This window comes from Amblyraja radiata, chromosome 22, assembly GCF_010909765.2.
Source record: "Amblyraja radiata isolate CabotCenter1 chromosome 22, sAmbRad1.1.pri, whole genome shotgun sequence".
Lineage (NCBI taxonomy): Eukaryota > Metazoa > Chordata > Chondrichthyes > Rajiformes > Rajidae > Amblyraja > Amblyraja radiata.
In genome coordinates, this window is record NC_045977.1 from 34,658,104 (window position 1) to 34,683,619 (window position 25,516).

General features: G+C 46.1%; 1 protein-coding gene across 1 annotated transcript in view; it reads left to right on the forward strand.

Moving 5' to 3' along the window:
- The window catches only part of LOC116985893, a 235,103-nt gene that overhangs the window by 188,677 nt on the left and 20,910 nt on the right, over nucleotides 1-25,516 (forward strand). The window contains exons 59-70 of the mRNA XM_033041007.1: nucleotides 1,536-1,697; nucleotides 3,555-3,719; nucleotides 5,002-5,167; nucleotides 6,730-6,929; nucleotides 7,621-7,713; nucleotides 9,478-9,682; nucleotides 10,684-10,871; nucleotides 12,496-12,593; nucleotides 13,314-13,498; nucleotides 18,100-18,302; nucleotides 19,498-19,660; nucleotides 24,069-24,178. Of these exons, the coding sequence (XP_032896898.1) occupies nucleotides 1,536-1,697; nucleotides 3,555-3,719; nucleotides 5,002-5,167; nucleotides 6,730-6,929; nucleotides 7,621-7,713; nucleotides 9,478-9,682; nucleotides 10,684-10,871; nucleotides 12,496-12,593; nucleotides 13,314-13,498; nucleotides 18,100-18,302; nucleotides 19,498-19,660; nucleotides 24,069-24,178 (1,938 nt within the window). The remainder of the gene's footprint in view (nucleotides 1-1,535; nucleotides 1,698-3,554; nucleotides 3,720-5,001; nucleotides 5,168-6,729; nucleotides 6,930-7,620; nucleotides 7,714-9,477; nucleotides 9,683-10,683; nucleotides 10,872-12,495; nucleotides 12,594-13,313; nucleotides 13,499-18,099; nucleotides 18,303-19,497; nucleotides 19,661-24,068; nucleotides 24,179-25,516) is intronic.

Below are 25,516 nucleotides of genomic sequence, written 5' to 3' on the forward strand. Positions count from 1 at the left end.
TCGGAAGGGACTGCAGATTACACTGAAGATAGACACAAAATGCTGGAATAACTCAGCGGGACAGGCAGCATCTCTGGAGTGAAGGAATGGGTGACATTTCGGGTCAAGACCCTTCTTCAGACCCATTCCATCTTTCCAGAGATGTTGCCTGTCCCGCTGAGTTATTCCAGCATTTTGTGTCTACCTTCAGTGTAAACCAGCATCTGCAGTCATAGAAACATAGAAAACAGGCGCTGGAGTAGGCCATTCGGCCCTTCGAGCCTGCAACGCCATTCGATATGATCATGGCTGATCATCCAATTCAGTATCCCATCCCTGCCTTCTCTCCATACCCCCTGATCCCTTTAGCCACAAGGGCCACATCTAACTCCCTCTTAAATATAGCCAATGAACTGGCCTCAACTACCTTCTGTGGCAGAGAATTCCAGAGATTCACCACTCTCTGTGTAAAAAATGAATTTCTCATCTCGGTCCTAAAAGATTTCCCTCTTATCCTTAAACTGTGACCCATAGTTCTGGACTTCCCCAACATCGGGAATAATCTTCCTGCATCTAGCCTGTCCAACCCCTTAAGAATTTTGTATGTTTCTATAAGCCCCCCTCAATCTTCTAAATTCTAGCGTGTACAAGCCGAGTCTATCCAGTCTTTCTTCATATGAAAGTCCTGCCATCCCAGGAATCAGTCTGGTGAACCTTCTCTGTATTCCCTCTATGGCAAGAATGTCTTTCCTCAGATTAGGAGACCAAAACTGTACGCAATACTCCAGGTGTGGTCTCACCAAGTCCCTGTACAACTGCAGTAGAACCTCCCTGCTCCTATACTCAAATCCTTTTGCTATGAATGCTAACATACCATTCGCTTTCTTCACTGCCTGCTGCACCTGCATGCCTACTTTCAATGACTGGTGTACCATGACACCCAGGTCTCGTTGGATCTCCCCTTTTCCTAATCGGCCACCAATCAGATAATAGTCTACTTTCCTGTTTTTGCCACCAAAGTGGATAACCTCACATTTATCCACATTATACTGCATCTGCCATGCATTTGCCCACTCACCCAGCCTATCCAAGTCACCTTGCAGCCTCCTAGCATCCTCCTCACAGCTAACACTGCCCCCCAGCTTCGTGTCATGCGCAAACTTGGAGATGTTGCATTCAATTCCCTCATCCAGATCATTAATATATATTATAAATAGCTGAAGTCCCAGCACTGAGCCTTGCGGTACCCCACTAGTCACTGCCTGCCATCGTGAATAGGACCCGTTTACAGTCCCTTCCGACACAATGATTTTTACTGAACTGAGGAGGATGTTGTATGGATCATTGACGGAGAGCGATTACTCCGTCTGAAGAAAAGTCTTGACCCGAAACGTCACCCATTCCTTCTCTCCAGAGATGCTGCCTGTCCCGCTGAGTTACTCCAGCATTTTGTATTCTGCTTCAGTTTAAACCAGCGTCTGCGTTTCCTTTCTGCACATTTTTTTATCTGTTTTCTTTCTTTCTTTCTTTCTTTCTTTCTTTCTTTCTTTCTGCAGAATCACAGACCAATGAGATTGGACAACATCTGGATTGCTGCCACCTTCTCAAATATTTTCCAGCCATCTTGTGGCAGGCAGGACATACTTGGTAGGATCCAAACCGATTACCGCAGTCAGCTGAACCATTACCTGAAAGTGGCCTTCTGTAACATGTCAAATGTAGGATTTGTTTTGCCTCAATTTTAGCTTTTAGAATGAATGCTTTATCTTTACTCATCATGTAGCCTCTTTCTCAAAGGACCGACTGGCTTAGATTCTCAATTTATTTTTATTTAAACCGTGAAGTGTTGAGAATACAATACAATATGATCGAACTTTATTTATCACGAGAGGGTAATTGATCAGATCCTTCTCAGATCAACCACTCAGAATAAAAGGATGTTCCTTTTAGAGAGGAGAAGAGGAGGAATTTCTTTAGTCAGAGGATGGCGAATCTGTTGAATTCATTGCCACAGACGGCTGTGGAGGCCAAGTCATTGGGTATTTTTACGTGGAGATTAGCAGGTTCATGATTAGTAAGGGTATCAAACTTTATGGGGAGAAGACAGGAGAATGGGGATGAGATGGAAAGATAGATCAGCCTTGATTCAATGGACTTGGAATTGACTTGATGGGCCGAATGACCTAATTATGCTCCTTGTTAAAATTTGGAAATTTCCCCTTATGGGTAGGTGATATTTAAATATTTTTGTGAAATCAATTATGCAAAGTAAAAACAGAGAACTTGGGATCAAAGGAAACTCGTCATGGCTGTCCCTTGAGGTCAAGGATGATGATCTAGGTTCTGTTGTTTTTATTGGCTCTCAGGTGGCTTATGAGACCAATCCTGGTTTTGAAAGTTCTTCGGCATTCAGGACAGGTAATTCCAGATGGCAGGCCGGACTTTGGTTGTTGCTGCCTCTCTTTCCGTTTTCTTCTGTTTTCTTCTAATTCTGCGCCAACAGATGCAGCAACAACAGAGAGGCAGCAACAGGCAAAGTACGATCTGCCATCTGGAGTAAAAACGGTGAACTTTGGATCAAAGGACACTATGACCAGTCAACTGGTGAAGATGTGATCGTCTGTATCATAGACCCTGCAGATTATCTGGTTCAATCCTCACGAGGAGTTGATCTGTTAGATCTTAACCAGAGCCTCTACAAATATAGATCCAGATACTGGAATCTTGCATCGAACACGAAGTGCTGAAGTAACTCAGGAGGTCAGACAGCATCTCTGAAAGACGTGCGACGAAGCTGCTGGAGTACCTCTGCGGGACAGGCAGCATCTCTGGCGAGAAGGAAGGGTTGACGTTTCTGGTCAACACCCTTCTTCAGGCTGAGTTACTCCAGCATTCTGTGTCTTTTTTTGGTTTAAACCAGCATCTGCAGTTCCTTCCTACACATCTCTGGAAGACATGGACAGGTACCATTTCAGGTCAGGACCCTAACATCAGAAGAAGGGTCCCGAACTGAAAAGTCACCTATCCATGTCCTCCAGAGATGCTGCCTGCCCCGCTGTGTTACTCCAGCACTCTGTGTTCCATGGATCTACTCATGTCCTGGACGAGGTGGGATTAATGGAAGGAAATTCAGCCAAGTTTCCACAATCCACCATCAGCGATTGGGAAGACGCAGAGAGGGAGCCTGCTCTATGAGCCATATCTATAGACTCAGATCCAACTTATTGAAAGGGTCCGTTAGATCCCAGACCCTTCCTTTCAAACTGGAAGTGGGAAATTGAAAGGATGATAAAATGTAAAAAGAACGGAGAAAAACATAAGGCGTACTGGTTGGTTTAGTTGAGTTTAGTTTGGAGATACAGCGTGGAAACAGGCCCTTCAGCCCACCGTGTCCGCACCGACCAGTGATCCCCGCACCTTAACACTATGCTAATGTTATACCAAGCTAATTCACCTACAAACCCGTACGTCTTTGGAGTGTGGGTGGAAACCGTAGATGTTGGAGAAAGCCCACGCAGGTCACGGGGAGAACCTACATGACAGCTGTAATGAAGGCTTTAAATTTTTTTTTTCAGTCCGTCAAGTTATCAGGAAGGCACCTGCGAAATCGAGGAGACGTTGTTTTGTCATCCCAAACCCGAGCCAGTCTCTCCAGTGATGAGAAACATGATGCCGTGCTGGGACTGTCACTGAGGAATGGGGGACAGTCTGACTCGAAGAACTACTCTCTTGAAATGGAGGTAATTGTGGCCGCAGAGGCTTTGAATAGACAGTGTTGTGGAGACATTTTTTCTGTGTTACAATACACATCTATTGTGTCTTGATCAAGCTGCCGGCCAAGAAATATTTAGACATGTCCTATCATGGACAGGTTTATAAGCCAATTGCAGGCAGGTGGGACTAGTGTAGATGAGACATGTTGGCTGGTGTGGGCATGTTGGGCCGAAACACCCATTTCCACACTGCAAGACTCTATGACTGTTAACTGTTAACAGTGGCGCAGCTGTTAGAGCTGCTGCCTCACGACACCAGAGGCCTGGGTTCAATCCTGATCTCGGGTGCTGTCTGTGTGGAGTTTGCGCGTTCTCCCCGTGACCGTATGGTTTTCCTCCCACATCCCAAAGGTTTGCAGGTTAATTCCCCTCTGTACATTGCCCCTCGTGTATAGGGAGCGGGTGTGAAAGTGGGACAACATAGAACTAGTATGAACGGGTGATGGAAGGACACAATCACAATCACACAATCACAATAATACTTTATTAGCCAAGTATGTTTCGCAAAATACGAGGAATTTCATTTGCCAAGTCAGTCACACAAATAAAAAGCAATGGAACACACAAAGCACATTTTAACATAAACACCCATCACAGTGACTTCTCCGCATTCCTCACTGTGATGGAAGGCGAAATAAAGTTCAATCTCTTCCCCGCGCTCTCCCGTGGTCGGGGGCCTCGAACCCTCTGTTGACGGGATGATCTTGACTCAGCATGGACTCGGTGGGCAGAAGGTTAGTTTCCATTCTGTATCTTCCAATTCCATTCAATTAAAAAAACCACCGCACTATTTTATTATAATTTTTTTTCTTCAAATAGTAAACAGTGTCATCGTATTTAGAAAGTCCAAAATGACAGTGAATTAAAATATGATAGTACACCAAGCCATCAGGATAAAAAAAAAATCTGATAATGTGCAATGACATTGGTTGTACATCTGATTCACAAATGAATAGCTCAACAACATGAAATATTGCTTGTAGGCACTTAATGTTGGAGTAACTCAGCAGGTGAGGCGGCATCTATGGAGAGAAGGAATGGGTGACGTTTCGGGTCGACACCCTTCTTCAGACTCCACCCCAACATGTCAGAACAAGGGTCTCGACCCGAAACGTCACCCATTCCTTCTCTCCATAGATGCTGCCTCACCTGTTGAGTTACTCCAGCATTTTGTGTCTACCTTCGATTTTATTCCAGCATCTGCAATTCTTTCCCACGCATGAAATATTGCTTTCTGCTTCTCCCACAGTGGAAGACTTCTGAATCCAGTCATCTCGCCCTGTTGGGCACTTACACTGCCTCCCTCCTCAACAGCAGAGCAGCACTGGAAGGAGTAGTCGATCAGAGTGACAAAATTAAACTAGTTGCCGTGCACAAGATGGGTTGTCAGCAGTACTACACTGGATACACTCGGGGTAAGGAAGGCTCACCAACTGAAGAGTCGAGAGACTTTTATAGTCATGTGTCCTGGATGGGGCAATGGAACTCTTGCTTGCTGCAGCACAACAGAATATGTAAACATAATACAAAACGGAAGATAAAAGTTCAGTGTGACTATAGACCATAGACCATATATACACAATAAATAAACAGATAAAGTGCAATAATAATAATAATAGACTGTTATTGTTCAGAGCCTATTTGATGTCGTATTTAATAGCCAGATGGCTGTGGGGAAGAAGCTGTTCCTGAACTTGGATGTTACAGATTTCAGGCTCCTGAACCTTCTTCCCGATGGCAGAGGTGAAATGAGTGTGTGGCCAGGATGGTGTGGGTCGCTGAAAATCCAGCGGCGGCCAGAACAAGGTACGACTCTTTGGGCGACTACTCACGACCAAACAGACGTCACCCCGCGACATGTCGGCAGTATGGTCGTGAGGAATCTCCTCACTCACCCAAAGAGTCGTCACTTCTTTCTGGTCGCCGCTGAATTTTTAACATGTTGAAATTTTTCGGCGACCTATGACGCGTGCCGGCAGTCGCCGAAAAAGTTGCGTAAGTGGGACAGGCCCTTCACCAGTTTAATCCAGCAGGCACCAGTGGAATAGGCATTGCCTGCCTGCCAATTCACTGCAAAGGCGGCCCGGACTCGTAGTGGTGCGGAATATGTGTGTGTTGGCTGGCAATCAGGAGTTGTGTGGGTGGTGGGACCAAAGTCAATGGAGAGGAGAACAAACGTCGTTCAGTAACGTGATGTCAGTGCATGGCTGTAGTGAATGGGAGGTCATGAAGGATGCAGAGGAACAAAATGGATCCAAAGGAGGTGGAGATGGTTCCAACATGAGCCACACAGCACGGAAACAGGTCCTTTGGCGCAACTCATCCAAGATGCCCACCTAAGCTAGTCCCATTTGACTGTGTTTGCCCCATATTCCTCTTCACCTTTGCTGTCAATGTATCTGCCCAAGTGTTTATTACGGAGGCACAGTGGTGTACCTGGCAGCACTGTGACCTCACGGGCACCAGAGGGACCCGGGTTCGATCCTGACTTTGGATTGAACAGTTCTGCTTTTACGTTGTACGCAGAACACTGTGACCGCACGGGTTTGCTCCGGGTACTCCGATTCCTCCCACATCCCAATGACCTTTTGAGTTCGTAGGTTAATTGGCCTCTGTAAATTGCCCCTATTGAGTAGTGAGTGGGTGAGAAAGATGGATAACATAGAACTAGTGTGGAGGATGGTTGGCATGGATTCGATGAGCCAAATGGCCTGTTTTCATTCGGTTTCTCTAAACTAAATTAAACTAAACTAAACTAAGTGTTGATAGACACAATGTGCTGGAGTAACTCAGCGGGTCAGGCAACATCTCTGGAGAAAAAGGATGGGTGGTGTTTCGGGTCGGGACCCTTCTTCAGTCTGAAGGAAAGATAGATCAGCCATGATTGAATGGCGGAGTAGACTTGATGGTCCGAGTGGCCTAAAATCTGCTCTTAAAACGAATGAACTCAATGGTTAACTGAGTGTCTGTGTCAAAGGTACGTCGGATGAAGAGGGAGCAGAATTGTCGTTTTGCTCCAAAGAAGATGGAATCGCCAACGTGGAATTGTACCGCACTCTGAACCAGACGAGGAAAGGAAAACTGGGCCACCTCTCGTTCGCGGTGGTCAACAAAAGCATGCAGAGTGTCCTCAGAGTAACAGCCCAGGGCTGCCCACACCTCATTACCAGGACAGAGGTAACTGCAGGGAACTGAGCTCCCGATCCTCTATTATATCAGTTTACTGTGCAGTCATTTTTTGGATTGATTTGCATTGAAAAGAAGGATTTCAAGTACTACAGATAGACACGAAAAGCTGGAGTAATAGCCCTGTCCCACGGTACGAGTTCATTCCAAGAGCTCTCCCGAGTTTAAAAAAAAATCAAACTTGTGGTAAGCACGGAGAATGAACGTAGCGGGTACGTCGGAGCTCGGGGACGTCTCTTAGCGCTAACGGCAGGTACTCGGGAAGACTCGCTAACGGCAGGTAAGCACGGGAAGACTCGTGAAGAATTTTCAACAGGATGAAAAATGTCCACGAGAGCCCCGAGTACCGAGGAGTGGCCATTACTGTAAATCTCCGAGTTCGAATCAGAGCAAACTCGGGAGAACTCTTGGAATGAACTCATACCGTGGGACAGGTGTTTAACTCAGCGGGACAGGCGGCATCTCTGGAGAGGGAATGGGTGACGTTCTGAAGGGTCTCGACCCGAAACGTCACCCATTCCTTCTCTCCGGAGATGCTGCCTGTCCCGCTGAGTTACTCTGGCCTTTTGTGTCTATATTCGGTTTAAACCAGCATCTGCAGTTCCTTCCTGCACATCACGTACTACAGAGATCTTCTCTTTCCTTCACCTTGAACCTAATTTCTTTCCCTTTGTACTTTCAGACCAAACTTTCTGAAATTGTTTTCCAATTTAAGAACCATTTGCTGAAAAAGCTCAAAGAATTTGACCTATTCGTTTGGAAGTTCAGGAAAAACGTGAGTATCGCGACATCAATCACAGAATTTGCCATTTTTATTTCATTAATCTTGCAAAAAATTAGAATCTGTAGGGTATGGAGTTAGAATATGTTCAGTGGGATCATGCCTGAACTATAAGCATTATACCTTTTCCACATTTGTAGCATTTAAGAAACATTTAGATAGGTACATGAATAGAACAGGTTTAGAGGGATATGGGCCAAACGCAGGCAGGTTTCAGTTTTAGTTTATTGTCACGTGTGCCGATGTTGCATGCTATCCATGTTGCGTGCTATCCAGACAGCAGAAAGACAATACACGATTACAATCGCGCCATTCAAAGCGTACAGATACATGATAAAGGGAATAAAGTTTAGTGCAAGGTAAAGCCAATGAAGTCCGATCAAAGATAGTCCGATTGAGTCGGTAATAGTTCAGGACTGCTCGCTCGTTGCGGTAGAATGGTTCAGTTGCCTGATAACAGCTGGGGCTAGTGTAGATGGAGCATGTTGGTCGGCATGGGGAAGTTGGGCAGAAGGGCCTGTTTACACACTGTATGAATCCATGACACTATATTCTTTTAGGTCTTTGGTTAATGAAAATCCAACACTCAAAATTAAGAATTAGAATCTCGAACAGTACAGCCACAGGACAGGCTCTACAGCTCACAATATCCACGCCGAACATGATGTCAAACTAAACTAATCTCCTCTGCCTGTATGTGATGCATACCCCTTCATTCCCTGCATATCCCATCTGAAAGCCCCTTAAATGGATAGAACTAATGTTGTTCGGCATGGACTCTGTGGGCCAAGGGTCAGTATCCAAGCTGTATCTCTCAACTACATTAAACTGAACTCAATGGATTCATTATGAAAATCACAAGAGTTGGTGACATCTGCTTTGGGGGGGTAACTGTGACTGACTGAAATGGGGCATCTTGGTCGGCCTAGACGTGTTAAGCCAAGGGTGTGTTTCCATGCTGTGTGATTCTATGAGTGGTATGCAGCGCAGCTATTATCTAAAGCATATCCACATGAACATGAGCGTTTAACAGCACTGGGCCGGTGCTCACTGTTAGAGGGTTTCGAGTACTCGAGTTTAGAAAAATGAGGAGGGACCTTATTGAAACTTACTGAATAGTTAAAGGCCTGGATAGAGTGGATGCGGAGAGGGAGTTTCTACCAGTGGGAGGGTCGAGGACCAGAGGGCACAGCCTCAGAATAAAAGGATGAACCTTTAGAAAGGAGATGAGGAGGAATTTCTTTAGTCAGCGGGTGGAATTCATTGCCGCAGACAGCTGTGGAGGCCAAGTCATTGGGTATTTTTTAAGTGGAGATTTAACAGGTTCTTGATTAGTAAAGGGCCTGTCCCACTTGGCGATTTTATTCGGCGACTGTCGGCATAATTTATCAGGTCACCAAAAAATTTGGGGCGTGACATGGCATGACGACATATTCACGGGGTAACAACATTTTTGTGTCACAACATTTTTTTTGTCGCCGCTAGATTTTGAAATGTTCAAAATTATTTGGCGACACTGATATGACGGCGGCAGTCGCCGAAATAATCACCAAGTGAGACAGGCTCTTAAGGGTGTCAAAGGTTTTGGCGGGAAGGCAGGAGAATGGGGTGAAGCTGGAAAGATAGATCAACCATGATTGAATGGCGGAGTAGACCCGATGGGTCGAATGGCCTAATTCTGCTCCTGTGACTTATGAACTTCTGAAAATGACCACTTCCATGCATATAGACGCTGAGGTGGGATTTTATTTTGCACAGTTTCAGGATGCTGACCTCCTGTACGAAACGTGTGGTTGGATGCTGAGACTCTCTCAGAAAACAGCAGACCTTGTCAAGAATGGTGGAAGATCATTTCGCCAGATGTGGAAGCTGAGCAGATTGAGGCAACTGCTGCTGCATGTCGTTCCATTGTACCTTGCAAAGATTCAGGAAACAATACAACAGGTACAAGGAGAACTCAAAAGTAAGTGGAGATAATAAATCTTTGCATCAAAACAGCGCACCTGGTTATAGTAGGATTAGGTTTATTATTGTCACATGGCACGGTGGCGCAGCGGTAGAGTTACTGCCTTACAGCGTCAGAGACCCGGGTTCGATCCTGACTACGGGAGTTGTCTGCGCGGAGTTTGTACGTTCCGGTTTCCTCCCACACTCCAAAGATGTGCAGGTTTGTAGGTTAATTAGCTTCAGTAAAATTACAAATAGACCCCAGTGTGTAGGATAGTGCTAATGTACGGGATGATCGCTGGTCGGTGAGAACTCGGTGGGCCAAAGGGCCTGTTTCCGCACTCTATCTCTAAAGTCCAAAAGTAAAGTCTTCTGAGGGACAGTGGAAAGCTTTGTTCTGCATGCTCTCCAATTCATATCAGAGGATACTATACATAAATACAATCAATCCAAACTCAAGTACAATAGGCAGAACAAAGGGGAAGATACAGAGTACAGAATATAGTTCTCAGCATTGTAGCGCACCAGTTCCAGAGATAAAGTCCAATGTCTGCAACGGGGTAAAGGTGAATCAGACAGGACTCTAGCTTATGGAATAACATATGGAAATAAGTTGTTCCTGAGTGGTGGCGTGTGTTATCACATTAGAAATGTCATATGGCAGTACAACGAGGTCTACCTAATTTCCGCTAAACTATGGGCACAATTCACTTGCCCACTGCTCATTGCTCTCGGTTCAGCTAACTTGTCTCGTAAACAGATTGCAACTAAGAAGCCTTCTAAGAATCGAGTAAGCAAAGGACACAAAGTGCTGGAGTAACTCAGCAGGCCAGGCGGATCTCCGGAGAACGTGGATAAGGGTCAGGGTTAGGGCCCTTCTTCAGACTGGAGAAGGGAACCTGACCTGAAACGTCACCTATTATAAATGTGGAATAGAAAGTTAGAGTGGAATTGGTAACACTTGTAAAATATAATCTTGTGCAGACATATTAACAGCTGAGGCAATTTGACTTCCAGAGCCCATAGCTACACTAAAGGAGGCTTATCACGAAGTGACTCTGAAGGAACTAGACCAACAATGGAAGCAGAAAACGGAGGAATATCTGGAGAAAATTCAGTCTTTTGTCCCCACGGTGGTTCAGGATGCTTGGCTGCTGGATAAACTCCAAGGAGCACTTCATATTTCCAAGAAAGCATTTGATTTGGTAAGTGGAATACATGTTGTGTGTGTGTCACCTCGATTTTTAAGTAGAGAATGGCGTGCTTCTCAGCTAAGGAGTCAAGTGTCTGAAAAAGAGTCACGACCCGAAACATCGCCTATTCCTTTTCTCCAGAGATGCTGACTGACCCGCTGAGTTACTCCAGCTTTTTGTGCCAATCTTCGGTAAACCAGCATCTGCAGTTCCTTCCTACTCAAACACACATGCGCACACACAAACACACACTGACACGCACGCGCACACTGACACACACTCCTATACCTTGCAAAAGTCATGATGAGTGCTGTAAGTTTTAAATAGAGAGACGCTCTATGCCATTTTCCAATTTCCTTGCAAGATAAATAATTTGACTGACTGCATCAATATTGCTCCATTTACATTATCACCCAAAATCAAAGGTCTGTCGTTGACCTGGATAGACGTATGAAAATAAGCCACTGCAGCAACCGGTTGGAGCCAAAGATGACTCCTGCCCCAGAGGCATGTGTGCAAATTCCAGCACGATGGGAACAAATTACTGCCATTTTTTCCGAGTAAATAAATGAAGCGTTTAGTGGAGGAAATTCTCTCGGGGTCACTGAAACGGATAAAAACCCAGGTCCAATTCGGGAAAAAAATCCGGGAAATTCCTCTCCGACCCCAATCCAGGCGATCGACACTTGTCCAGGAGATCACTCAGGTCTTACTATACTAACCATACCTAGGTCCATATCCCTGCCCTCTCCCCGTAGCCCCTTATCCCCTTGGCAGCTAAAAAACCATCTATTTTAGACTTAAATATATTTAACGTTTCTGCTTCCACTGCTCCCTGGGGCAGTGAATTCCATAAATTAACCACCCTCTGGGTGAAGAAGTTCTTCCTCATCTCAGTTTTAAAAGAGCCCCCCCTTATTCTGCAACTATGTCCCCTAGTTCTAGTTTCCCCGATCATTGGGAACATCCTCGGTGCATCCACCCGATCAAGGCCCCTCACGATCTTATATGTTTCAATGAGATCGCCTCTCATTCTTCTAAACTCCAAAGAGTAGAGTTCCAGCCTACTTAACCTTTCCTCATATGTCAATCCCCTCATTGCAGGAATTAATCTTGTAAACCTTCGCTGCACTGCCTCCAGGGCTAGTACATCCTTTCTTAAGTATGGACCCCAGAACTGTACACAGTATTCCAAATGTGGTCTCACTAATACTGTGTACAGCTGCAGCAAGACCTCCGTGTTTTTATACTCAATCCCCCTAGCAATAAAGGCCAAAACTCCATTGGCCTTCCTGATTGCTTGCTGCACCTGCATACTAACTTTTAGTGATTCATGTACTAATACCCCTAGATCCCTTTGCGTTGCATTACAACGCAGCTCCTCCTCATTTAGAAAATAACTTGCCCTATCATTTTTTTTCCCAAAGTGAATGACTTCACATTTATTAGTATTAAATTTCATCTGCCAAGTTGTTGCCCACTCACCTAGCTTATCTATATCCTTTTGCAGACTCTTCCTATCCTCCTCATCCCCTACTTTTCCTCCCATTTTTGTATCGTCCGCAAATTTTGATATATTACACTTGGTTCCCTCCTCCAAATCATTTATATAATGACTTTTTTCGCACCCATACAGGCCACAAACCAAACGGTGAAGTGGGCAGAGGCAAAAATCACCAAAGCTACAAGCAGGATCCAAAAACCACTTGCAAATCTCTACAAACACTCGTCAGAGTAAGTGCCAAGGCATTAAATGCCACCTCTTCATATTTCAAGGCAATAAAATTTGTTCTCCTAGCGTTGTTGTGCGTCTGTTGTGTGGAAGTATGATCTTGAATCTTGTATTGAATCTTGAATCTTGTATGCAGCAAGTAAGAATTTAATTGTTCTATCTGGAACATATGACAATAAAACACCCTTGACTTGAAGTATTTTAGGCCTTTTCGATAGTGGAAATTATATAAAATAAAGACAGGGTGGCGCAGCGTTAGAGTTGTTGCCTTACAACGCTTACAGCGCCGGAGCTTCAGGTTCAATCCCGACTACGGGCGCTGTCTGTACAGAGCTTGTACGTTCTCCCCGTGACCGCCTGGGTTTTCTCCGAGATCTTCGCTTTCCTCCCACACTCCAGAGACGTGCAGGTTTGTAGGTTAATTGGCTTGGTGTATGCGCAAATTGTCCCTTGTGAGTGTAGTGTAGGATAGTGTTAGTGTGTGGTGATCGCTGATCGGTGCGCACTTGTTGGGCTGAAGGGCCTGTTTCCACACTGTATCTCTAAACTAAACTGAACAAGCATTTTCTTTCCATTTAATCGCCATTTAATAATATCATTTGAGAAGCTCAGTTTTCGACTAGCATTTATCTCTGTGTTTCCGATATACGTTTGATTTTGTAAACTCAGCTATTTATTGGCACTCTTTTCACTCATCCGTGTACAATGGGTGTGTTTTACAGACATTGCTCTGTCACAGTGAATGTGCCTTTGTGGCCATTGGGAAAACAATTGCTTGATGTGGCTAATATTACCAACTACCTTGTGGAAACCAAGCTGATCAAGGGACTCAGGAGCCTGTACAACATAAACCTGGTAGCAGAATATTACAGACTTAAACGCAGGGTCATGGACACCCCATTCGAACGTAAGTTTTTACTCATGTAAACGGTATCAGATGGAGGATTTGAAATAACTTGCCTCGTGAACCACTCTGAGAATTTATCAAATGCGTTTCTATTATGAATTCTTTTGTCGAAATAGATGGATTGGTTTTGAAGTATCCGTTAGCAATGCTGGTGGAAAGCAAGTGTAGATGATTTGCGGATACCAATACTCTTCTTCCTGCCTCTCATAACCAACCATTTCCATTTCAAATGGTTCTCACGTATTTATTTTACAAAAACACAAATGGTGGTATGGGTTCAGGACTTACCTGGACTTTTTACCTTGTCTGCGGAGGGTTGAGGTCCCGACCATGGGGGAAAATGGAGGAGGACTGGCCAATATTTTTGTGCCTTCCACCACAGTGATGAATGCTGTGGTGGATGTTTGCGTTAAGTTTTTGTGTGTGTTTTTGTGTGTTCTTTATCATTGTACCGCTGCTGGCAAATTCATTTCACGTGCACTTTATGTGCAATGCGACGAATAAAACTAATTGATTGATTGATGGTGGGACAGCGGTAGAGCTACTGCCTTACAACGCCAGCGACAAGGGTTCGACCCTGACTTGGGGTGCTTGTCTGTACAGAGTTTGTACGTCCTCACCGTGACCTGCATGGGTTTTCTCCGAGATCTCCGGTTTCCTCCCACACTCCAGAGGTTTGTAGGTTAATTGGCTTGGTATGAGTGTAAAATTGTCCCTAGTGTGTGCAGGGTAGTGTTGATGTGCGGGGATCGCTGGTCGGCACGGACTCAGTGGGCCGAAGGGCTTGTTTCCACGCTGTATCTCTAAACTAAACTAAACAAATGCTATGAATTCACCATGCACTGAAACTTCTGTCTCAATTAACTAAGCTAATAATGGTGGAAAGACACAAATGGCCTAAAAGATGACTAACAATTTCCACTGACCTTGTGCTGATGTTAGAACAATGAGAAATAGCAGCACAATTATTTGTTCTCCAGTTTAAGATAAAAATTGAAAACTAGTGGGAAAATTGAGAAAGTCGGATAACAGAAATATCATGAAGGGGCCAAAGGGCTTATTTCTATGGAATGCCTTCCAACGCCAAAGACCTGGGTTCGATCCTGACTATGTGTCACGGGTGCTGTCTGTACATAATTTGTCCCATCTCCCCATGACCGCATGGGTTTTCTCCGGGTGCTCCGGTTTCCTCCCACATTCCTCCAAAGATGTACAGGTGTGTAGGTCAATTGGCTTTGGTAAAATTGTAAATTGTCGCTCGTATGTGTCGGATAGTGCAAGTGTTTGTGGATCGATGGTCGGCGCGGACTCGACCTGTTTCCATGCTGTATCATTAAACTACAGCATGCAATAGTTAAGTTAAACATAAACATGCTTGTATGGTAGCACTAGCAGTCAACAGAGCATATATCCTGACGGTGTTCACATCATAGCAGGGGACTTTAACCACGCGGACTTGAAGAAAATGCTCCCCAAATTCTACCAGCATGTTAAATGTGCTACAAGAGGAGCTAACACACTGGACAAGGTCTACTCCAACATCAAGCTGGGCTACAGGGCTAGACCACTACCACACCTGGGTCAGTCGGACCATATGTCCCTGTTTTTAATTCCTGCATATGCCCCCCTCAGGAAAACCGCTCCTACCATCACAAAGACCATCACAACCTGGCCTGATGGTGCATCTCAGCAGCTGTAGGACTGCTTCGACAGGACCAACTGGGATGTGTTTGAACACCGGGACCTGGAGGTGTTCACAGACAGTGTACTGTGTTACATCAAAAACTGCATGGACACGGTCACAGTGGACAAACGCATCCGGGTCTACCCCAACCAGAAGCCCTGGATGACCCGGGAGGTCCAGCGGCTGTTAAAAGAGAGGAACACCGCTTTTAGGTCTGGCGATAGGGCTTTATACAGCACGGCCCGAGCTAACCTGAAGAGAGGCATCAGAGAGGCCAAATCAGACTACAGGAGGAAGATAGAGGACCACCTGGACAGTAACAACAGCAGGCAGGTGTGGCAGGGGATCCAGTATCTCACCAACTACAAGACCAACCTTGGAGCTGCTGAAGGTGACGCCTCGTTGGCAGAGGAGCTGAACCTCTTCTTTGCTCGCTTTGAAGTGGAGCCACCCGAGACAGCCACATCACACCACATGGTCCACAGCAGCCTAACCCTCAAGATAGAGGAGCATGAGGTGAGGCGCACGCTGCGGGCCATCAATCCAAGGAGGGCTACTGGACCCGACGGCGTCTCTGGACGCGTGCTGAAGGACTGCGCTGACCAGCTGGCTGGAGTCTGTACGAGGATTTTCAACCAGTCTCTGGCCCAGTCCACTGTTCCACCCTGTCTGAAGTCCGCAACCATAGTCCCCTTGCCCAAAAAACCCCCACATTTCCAGCCTCAACGACTACCGGCCAGTCGCACTCACACCAGTGGTGATGAAGTGTTTTGAAAAACTGGTCCGGGGTCACATCACATCACTCCTGCCCCGAAGCTTTGACCCCCACCAGTTTGCGTACAGAGCGAATAGATCTACAGAGGACGCTGTAGCCACAGCTCTCCATGCTGCACTGTCCCACCTGGAGCAGCGGGGGAGCTACGTGCGGATGCTCTTTGTGGACTACAGCTCTGCCTTTAATACCATCCTTCCCCACAAACTGGTGGACAAACTGGGGGACTTGGGACTTCCACACTCCACCTGCATGTGGATAAATAGCTTCCTGTCGGGTCGCAGCCAGAGAGTCAGAGTGGGCCATCACACATCCACGGCCCTCAGCCTCAGTACCGGCTCTCCACAGGGCTGCGTGCTGAGCCCCCTGCTCTACACCATCTACACACATGACTGCACCCCCGCCCACCACAGCAACACCATTGTCAAATTTGCGGATGACACTACGGTGGTGGGACTCATCTCTGGGGGGGACGAGTACGCCTACCGGGATGAGGTGGAGCAGCTGACAGTGTGGTGTGGAGAAAATAACCTGCTCCTCAACACCTTAAAGACAAAGGAAATAATAATAGACTTCAGAAAGAATAAAACGGACATGGTACCATTAATTATCAGAGGGGACTGTGTGGAGAGGGTGGCGGATTTCCGCTTCCTGGGAATCCATATTGAGGAGGACCTGACGTGGAGCGTGAACACCTCTGCGCTGCTGAAAAAGGTCCAGCAGAGACTGCACTTCCTGAGGGTGCTCAGGAAGAATAACATCACTCAGAGACTGCTGCTGTCCTTTTATCGGTGCTCCATTGAGAGCATCCTAACATACTGTGTATGCGTATGGTACACCAGCTGCACAGCGGCTCAGAGGAAAACACTCCAGAGGGCCATTGACAACGCCCAGAGGATTGTCGGCTGCCCTCTCCTTACCTTGGAGGACTTACACAGTTCCCGCTGCATCAAAAAATCCCAGAGTATTATAAAGGACATTTCCCACCCCGGACACTCCCTGTTTGAACTGTTACCGTCAGGCAGACGGTACAGATCTACAAGGACAAGGACAAACAGACTTAAAAACAGTTTTTACCCCACTGCTATAAAGGCACTAAATGTAGCCGCCAAGGAACGCAGGGGCGATACATACTAAGAGACTGTGAAATCGACAGAAGGATGTAGGGCTGGGTGTTTATGCGTGCTATTTTTATGATATTTATTTTAGTTGTTTATCTTTTTTTAAATATTTTACCTTGTATGTATCGTTAGCTTTTTAGAAATGTTTGAATGGTGCACTGACTGGCTGACATTTTACAATTTCGTTGTACATGGTTCATGTTACAATGGCAATAAAGAAACTATTCTATTCTATTCTATTCTAAAAGTTATAACAGAAATCTAACGTGGGTAGGTTCAACTGGTGATGAGACAGTTTGGGACTAAAAACCAAGAACACTTCTTCACTCCAGGAGGAATCAACGTTGCGGTTACACTTTTGGGGAACAGTGGATTCTTTGAACGAGTTCCAGCAGACCTACAGAGGGCGGTGGAGGCCATTTCTCTGGATGCCTTCAAGAGAGAGCTAGATAGGGCTCTTACAGAGAACGGAGTCAGGGGATATGGAGCGAAGGCAGGAACGGAGTACTGATTGGGGATGATCAGCCATGATCACATTGAATGGCGGTGCTACCTCGAAGGGCCGAATGGCCTACTCCTGCACCTATTGTCCATTGTCTATTGTCCACTGTCCTTTCAGGGTGGACCACTGAGTTCAACCATTTTATTTTGCCATCTCCATTGATAATTGTCTCATGGTTCTCACTAAAAATCTTCTCCTGACTGGTTCAGGGCATCACAATCACCCCGTCATGGTTTACAGTTTTACGTAAGTGATGCACCACATGCTTAGTAATTTATTATTCTGAAGCATTTATAACGCCGGGCTAGAATGATAAACAGAACCATTAAAATCCAGTCTCCATCTTGGCAAGAGACTTCATTCCACGACACCAGAGGGGAAAGATGTTCTGCACTTCTCCAAAATCATCTGTTTCTAATTTAGCCCATAAAAAAAGAGTAAAGTTAAACATTGACATGCCGCATAAATTCTTGAAACTCATCCCCCCCCCCCCCCCCCCCCCAACCCCCACATGTTTCGTAGATCAAGCTCTCCTCGTTGGAAGCAAACATTACGTGACCTTCGACGGGAAGATGTACGATTTCGCCAGCAAGTGCGGTTTCCTTTTAGCGAAGGACTTCCAGGGGTACTCGTTCACCGTGTTGCTGAACCACGAGAAGGACGGCAGAAACTCGCTTCGCGTCGAAATGAATCAGACCGCCGTTGATATTTACCCGGGGCTCAAGGTGAAATTCATGCACGCTTGCAAAATCCCATCACACCCACATCAACATAAAAACCCTTTCTTAAGAAACAACTTGAAAGAACATGCTCATTGACAAATAGTTCCTATTATAACTTTCCTCTCTCTCCTTAAACCGCATGTCCTCTGGTTCTTGATTCCCTTATGAGCCTGTCCCACATAGGCGACTTTTTAGGCCCCTGCAGGAGACTATGCGGTCGCCACGTGTTCACGGGTGGTTGCCGGGTGGTTGCCGGGTAGTCGCCTTCATGGTCGTGAGGAGTTCCCGCATTCTGGGAACTAGTTGTGGCCTCATTATGGTCGCCGCAAATTTTTCAACATGTTGAAAAATGACTGGCGACCAGAATGAAACCACTGTGAAGAGTAGCGAGAATTCCCGTGCCGTAGGTGGGTCGCCAGGAGGTCGAAGGTTCTCGTAGGTTGTAGCCGGTGCTGACCGGTGAATTTCATTGGCTCATTGGGGAAAAATAACGTAAGCAGTAGTTTTCAGAACCAAGGATAACCGACCGGCAATGTTAAATTTCCGCCGAGCTTCACAGCCGTGTATCTCTGGCATCTTAATGGTTGTCTCGACTCCTTCTCCCCCTTCTCTACCCCCCCCCCCCCCTTTAAAAGGACTTACCGTACACTGTCCTTTAGCCATCTTAATTACAGCGCCAACCTTCCTGTTCATCGCGGTGTGTGTCTGTATGACCTTGGCTTCACTCAGACAGCGCTTCCCCCGCTTGCCCTGTCCCCCGCGTGTGTGTGTGTGTGTGTGTGTGTGTGTGTGTGTGTGTGTGTGTGTGTGTGTGTGTGTGTGTGTGTGTGTGTGTGTGCGCGTGTGCGTGTGTCACTCTGACAGTCGCCGTTCCAGTTGCAGGTTTTTCAGGCGACTGCCGGCAACTTAACAGTCGCCTGAAAAATCGCCTCAGTGGGACAGACCCATAACTGTGCAAAAGACCCTGTGCATCTACTCTATCTATGCCCCCCCCCCCCCCCCCCCCCATGATCTTATACGGTATACAAGACCAAGTGTTGCTGCAGGTTTCAATCTCCTCTGCCGTAACATTTTACACACACTGGTTATCTTCTTTAGAGCTTTACCGTTTTCAGATTATTGTGTCTATTAAAAAGAAACACAAGAATTGGGATTTTGCCATAAGGAGTGGGATTACAAGACTAGTTGTTTCCCACAGGTTGAAGAGAATTGCAAAGCCAGTGATCTGCCTCTGCTGAAGAATGGAGTGACAGTCAAAAGGGACCTTAATGAAGTCACGGTTTCAGATCAGAATGGAGTTACAGTATCGTGTGACATGCAGCATGACTTCTGCAGCCTCACTCTTCCCGGATGGTACCACGGTTAGTGTTTGGAATATTAATGGTTAAACGTTTTAACTGTTGTGGATTGTGCTCACTGTAATACAAGTGTGTTCTATCCTGTTGAAAGAGAGTGGAACCTTTATAAATGTTCTGTGTGTGTGGTTAGTCTCGGTAGTGAATTGTAAAACAAAGGGCCTGTTTCCACGCTGTACAGATAGATGCTCCCCGATTTACAATACTTCGACTTACGGTATTTCGACTTTACGATGGTGCAAAGGCTGGGCAAAGGCAGCGAGCCATGCGTCACTTCCGACCACGTGATCAAATTGTATCAAATACGATATTTTCGATTTACGATGGGTTTATCAGAACGTAACCCCATCGTAGGTCGAGGAGCAGCTGTATCTTTAAGCTAAGCTAAAACTAAACACTTCTGTGTTTTACTCGTCCATTTGAGATGATCATAACTTACCTTTTTTTAAGCTACGTTTTGAATCATCTGCATTAATGCCGTATGACGATTGTTTAAAAGAATAGCAGGAGGTGGAATTGAATCGTACAAAATTCTGACAGGGCTGGGCAGACTGAGAGGGAAGAGAATGCTTACGTCGGCTGGGGAGGTCTAGTGTAGGTCGGAGTGGCCAGCTGCGGCGCTGAACTTTACATCTCGGAGCCTGGGATCTCTTGCCGAGATCGCCAGTGTGTGGAGCTCCGTTCGGCGCGGTCTGTTGGCTGGAAGCCGCGGTCTCCAGTGGGAAGGCGGCCGTTCCTGGCACCCCAAGCCGCTGGGGGTTCTCCCGACGCCGGAGCACCATCACCCGGCGAGAACATCGGGCGCCGTGGCGGCGACTGTGGAGGCCTCAATAGGCCCGACTTTGGGTGGACAAGAGGATGGGGACTGGACTTTGTGCCTTCCCCCACAGTGGGAATCACTGTGGGGGGATGTTTTTGTGTTGAACTTCTTTTTGAATGCTATGTTGTATTTTTATTAGTGTGCTGCAAGGACATCAGAATTTCCCCTGAATAAGGGGATTAATAAAGTTTAATCTAATCTAGTCGGAGTCACAGATTCCAGTTACAGGGCAGGAGAAGTAGCACATAGGATACAACCTTAGAAACTGGGAATTGCAGATGCTGGTTTACAAGTAAAGACAAAGTGCTGGAGTAACAGAAGGTCAATCAGCATCCCTGGAGAACATGGTAGGTGATATTTTGGGTCGAGACCCTTTTCCACCTATCCATGTTCTTCAGAGATGTTGCCTGACCCGCTGAGTTACTTCAACATTGTGTGTCTTTCTTTGCTGATGTTTCAGGTCAGGACCCTTATTCAGACTGATTGTGGGGGGTGGGGGAGGGTGGGGAGGAGAAAGCTGGAAGAGAGATGGGACAGGACAAAGTCTAGAAGATAATAGGTGGATACAGGATGGAAACAAAATGGAATTAATTGTTACAGAAGGCAGTGGAGGCCATCAATGGATATTTCTAAGGCAGAGATAGACAGATTGATTCTTGATGAGTATGGCTGTCGGGTTATGGGGAGAAGGTAGGAGATTAGATTAGATTAGATTAGATTCCTTTATTTGTCATTCAGACCTTTCGGTCTGAACAAAATGTCGTTGCCTGCAGCCATACATATAATAATAAACAACAAAACACACAATAAACACAAATTAACATCCACCACAGTGAGTTCACCAGGCACCTCCTCACTGTGATGGAGGCAAAAGTCACTGTCTCTTCCCCTCCTTGTTCTCCCTCTGCGCTGAGGCGATCCAGGCCTCCGATGTTGTTACCCCACCGGGCGATGGTAAGCCAGTCCCGCGGCTCAACCGAGCTCCGCGAACGGGGAAGAGATAGATCAGCCATCATTGAATGGCGGAGTAGACTTGATGGGCCGAATGGCCTAATTCTACTCCTACAACTTATGGGGGAAAATTCAAGAAAGAGGTGAGAATTGTGAAGCTAGAGGAAGGAATGTTGGTGGAAGGGGAGGGGGGGAAATAGGTGCAAGTCCAGGTGTGGCACAGGAGGGGTAGAAGGGAGAGGGATGTGGGCCAGTGAAGGGGGTGAGAAAGCCAAACTTCTTCACTCAGCCAGTGAAGTACCAGTGGAATTCTCTGACATAGAGAACCTTTATCAGCAAAGTCACTGAATATATTTAAGGAGATTAATAAATGTCATCTTGTGCATCCTGGCATGGCTTTTTACTTGATAACGCTACTGTGAATTGCCACGCTGAAGGTGCTAAATGAATACGATTTGTTGTTATAATGTCTGAGTTATGATCGAGTGGAGTTTAATTTCTGAAGGTCTTTGGGGGAAATAAAATGTGTGATTGCTTTTGATACACGTTTTGTTGCAAAAATCAAATCACTCTCAGTGTGTGGTACAGATTAACATTCTGCAATGAAACGTTACGGCAACATTGTGACGCTCATGAGCCAAATGTTCAGATTGATTTAATCGCAGCAAGTAGCAAATTGAAAGAGCAAAAGTGAAAAGAACGAAACCACTAAACCACTAAGGAGGGAATTTGGCCGTCAGCGTCTCCACAGTCCCAGGATGACAGGCTCAATTTACACAAAAGTATGATATGATCCAGCTTTAGCTGTTAGTCAGATGGTCCTGTGCCCACAGTCTGTGCATTGCATCCAAAGACATATGGCATCCTCACAGTTTGTGCTTTACAGTAGTGCTGTGAGACTTTCCAAAATGTTTGGTTCATAATGGAATAAATATTTCAAATTCGATTATCTCTGCGATGTTTTATTATAGAATCGTAGGCCAAAAAGCTGAACCATAAAAATGAGGATCAAGAGAAGGCCATTTGGCCCTTCAAGCCTATCATGCCATGCAATGGCTGGTCTGCTATTTCAATACTTTATTCCCATTCTCTCAACATATAAGACAGGAGCAGATTTGGGTCATTCAGCCCATTGAGTCTGCTCTACCATTCATTCGATCATGGCTGATCTATTTATCCCTCTCAACCCCATTCTACTGCCTTCTCCATGTAATATTTGACGCCCTAAAAGCCCTGTCCCACTGTACGAGGTAATTCAAGAGTTCTCCCGAGTTTGCCCTGATACCAACTTGGAGATTTACGGTAATGGCCGTTTGTAGGTACACGTTGAAAAATCTTCATGGGTCTTCCCGAGCTTACCGCGTTTCCCGAATACCTGCCGTTAGCAGTACGAGCCGCTAAGAGACGTCCCCGAGCTCCGATGTACCCGCTAAGTACGTTCTACATGCTTCCACGAGTTTGATTTTTTTTTTTTAATTCGGGAGAGCTCTTGAATGAACTCGTACAGTGGGACAGGGCTTTTACCAATCACGGACCTGTCACTCTCTGTTTTAAAAATACTCTATGACTTGGCCTCCACTACCATCCGTGGCCTCCACTATCATTCTACAGAATCATCACCCTCTGGCTAAGGAAATTCCTCTTCATCTCCATTCTAAAGGTACGTCCATTTATTCTGAGGCTGTGCCCACTGGTCCATGACTCTCTCACTATTGGAAACATCCTCTTCATCCACTCTCTATCTAGGCCCTTTGCATCCAGCAATCTATTTGTTTCCTTCTTAAATATATTCAGTGACATTCAAACAACCCATGGTAATGAATATCACAGGTTTATTACCCATGTATTTCTCAACCACTGGGCCTTGTAACATTACACTGTGACTCTACCCTAGCAAGAGGAAATTTCCTCCCTATATGCAGTTTGTCTCGTCCTGGCAGAGCTTTGTAATGCCCCTGTCCCACTTAGGAAACCTGAACGGAAACCTCAATTCGATTGTAGGTAGACTTGCACACACACGCCTACACACCCACACCTGAACAAGAGTCACAGGCAAAGTGCTGGAGCAACTCAGCAGGTCGGGCAGCATCTGTGGGGGGAGATGTAATGGGCGACGCTTCAGGCTGGGACCTTTCTGCGGACTGATAGGGAAGACCGTCAGACTGCAGACCATCAGCCCGATGCAAGCCAGACCCGAAACGTTGCCCGTCCATCTCCCTCCAAGGATGCTGCCTGACTTGCCGAGTTCCTCCGGCACTTTTTGATCTGTTCAAGATTCCAGCTCCTACAGTTCCTCGTGTCTACACCTGAACAAGATTCTGGAAAGGATTACTCATGCCAGAAGAGTTCCACACTCTCAAAAAGCACCCCCCCCCCCCCCCCCACGAAAGTCTTTGGGAGAGAAATGGAGACAACTAGAGAAGGAAATAACCACTGAAGGCTCCAGGCAGAAAAATTGGCCAAGTCCCTCTTAATATACGAGGCCTCCTTAAATGACACAACCAATGCTATAACAATTATAAAATGCACCTTTTTTTAAATATTGTGGTTCTTTTTAATAATCTGGCACCATCCTGCCATGAATTGTAATCATAATTGAAGAAACTTGCTAGTTCTGATGCACGTGCTCACTTGTGTTTACAGGTAGATCAGCCGGTCTGTTTGGAACAAATGATAATGAAGCTGGAAATGAGTTCACTCTACCCAACCACTCACAGGCAGAGAATGTGCAGGAGTTTGCGGAGGAATGGCAGGTAAAGTACTGACTGCAGCGCACCAACAGCAAGGTAGACTCAAAATGCTGGAGTAACTCAGTCTGATGTAGGGTCTCGACCCAAAACATCACCTATTCCTTCTATCCAGGGATGCCGCCCGTCCCGCTGAGTTACTCCAGCATTTAGTGCCTCCCTTCAATTTAAACCAGCATCTGCAGTTCCTTCCTTCAGGGTTGCAGTCAGGATGGACACAAAGTGCTGGAGTAACTCAGCGGGACAGGCAGCATGTTCAGAATTTCCTACATCGGACCGAGTCTGCTGAGGAGCTGCAGCCGTGTGTGGGAGAGAGGAACTGCAGATGCTCGTTTACCAAACAAAAAAAGATACAAAGTGCTGGAGTAACTCAGCAGGTCAGGCAGCATCTCTGGAGAAAGGAAATTGGTGATGTTTCGGGTCAAGACCCTTCTTCAGACTGAAGCTACAATCACTGTGCATCTCAAATAGTAAAAATTGCAACTCTTCTCAAGCACAGCCACAACCATTGCTGGTCTAGTTATATTAATGAACGTGATGTGTTTGGGTGCTTATTGTCAAAGTACTGCAAGTAGTGTAACTACCTCACAGTCGCAGTGGCCCAGAATCAATCTTGACCTCGGGCACTGTCTGTGTGGAGTGTGTACAGGGTGGGGGGGAGATTAATGGGAGTCCAGGTGAGGCCCAGGGGTGGGGAAGGTTTAATGGAGATGTGCGGGGCGTTTTACACAGAGTGGTGGGGGCCTGGAACTCGCTGCTAGGGGTGGTGGTGGAGGCAGATACGATAGTGGCGTTTAAGAGGCGTTTAGATCGACACATGGAAGTGCAGGGAATATGTGGATGTGCATCATGAACAGGCAGATGAGATCAGCTTAACCTGACGTGCATCATGTTCGGCACAAACATTATGGGCTGAAGGGCCTGTTCCTGTGCTGTTCTAATGTAGGGAAATGCATTTGATGGGATTACTCCCAAGAGCCCACATAGACTTGCTGGGCCAAACGGTCTCCTGAGAAAAAAACTGCAGAGAGCAAGTAAGTGGCACAGTGGTAGAGTTGCTGCCTTACAGCGCCAGAGATCTGGGTTCAATCCTAACCATGGTGCTGTCTGTATTGAGTTTGCACGTTCCCCCCGTGACTGTGTGGGTTTTTTCCGGGTGCTCCGGCTTCCTCCCACACTCAAAAGATTTGTATGTTAATTGGCTTCTGTAAAAATGTTAATTGTCCCAAGTGTGTAGGATAGTGAACTGGTCAGCATGGACTCAGTGGGCCGAAGGGCCTATTTTCTCATTGAGGTCTAAAATATGAATATGAAATATGCAAAAGGATATTGTGTTCAAACCTA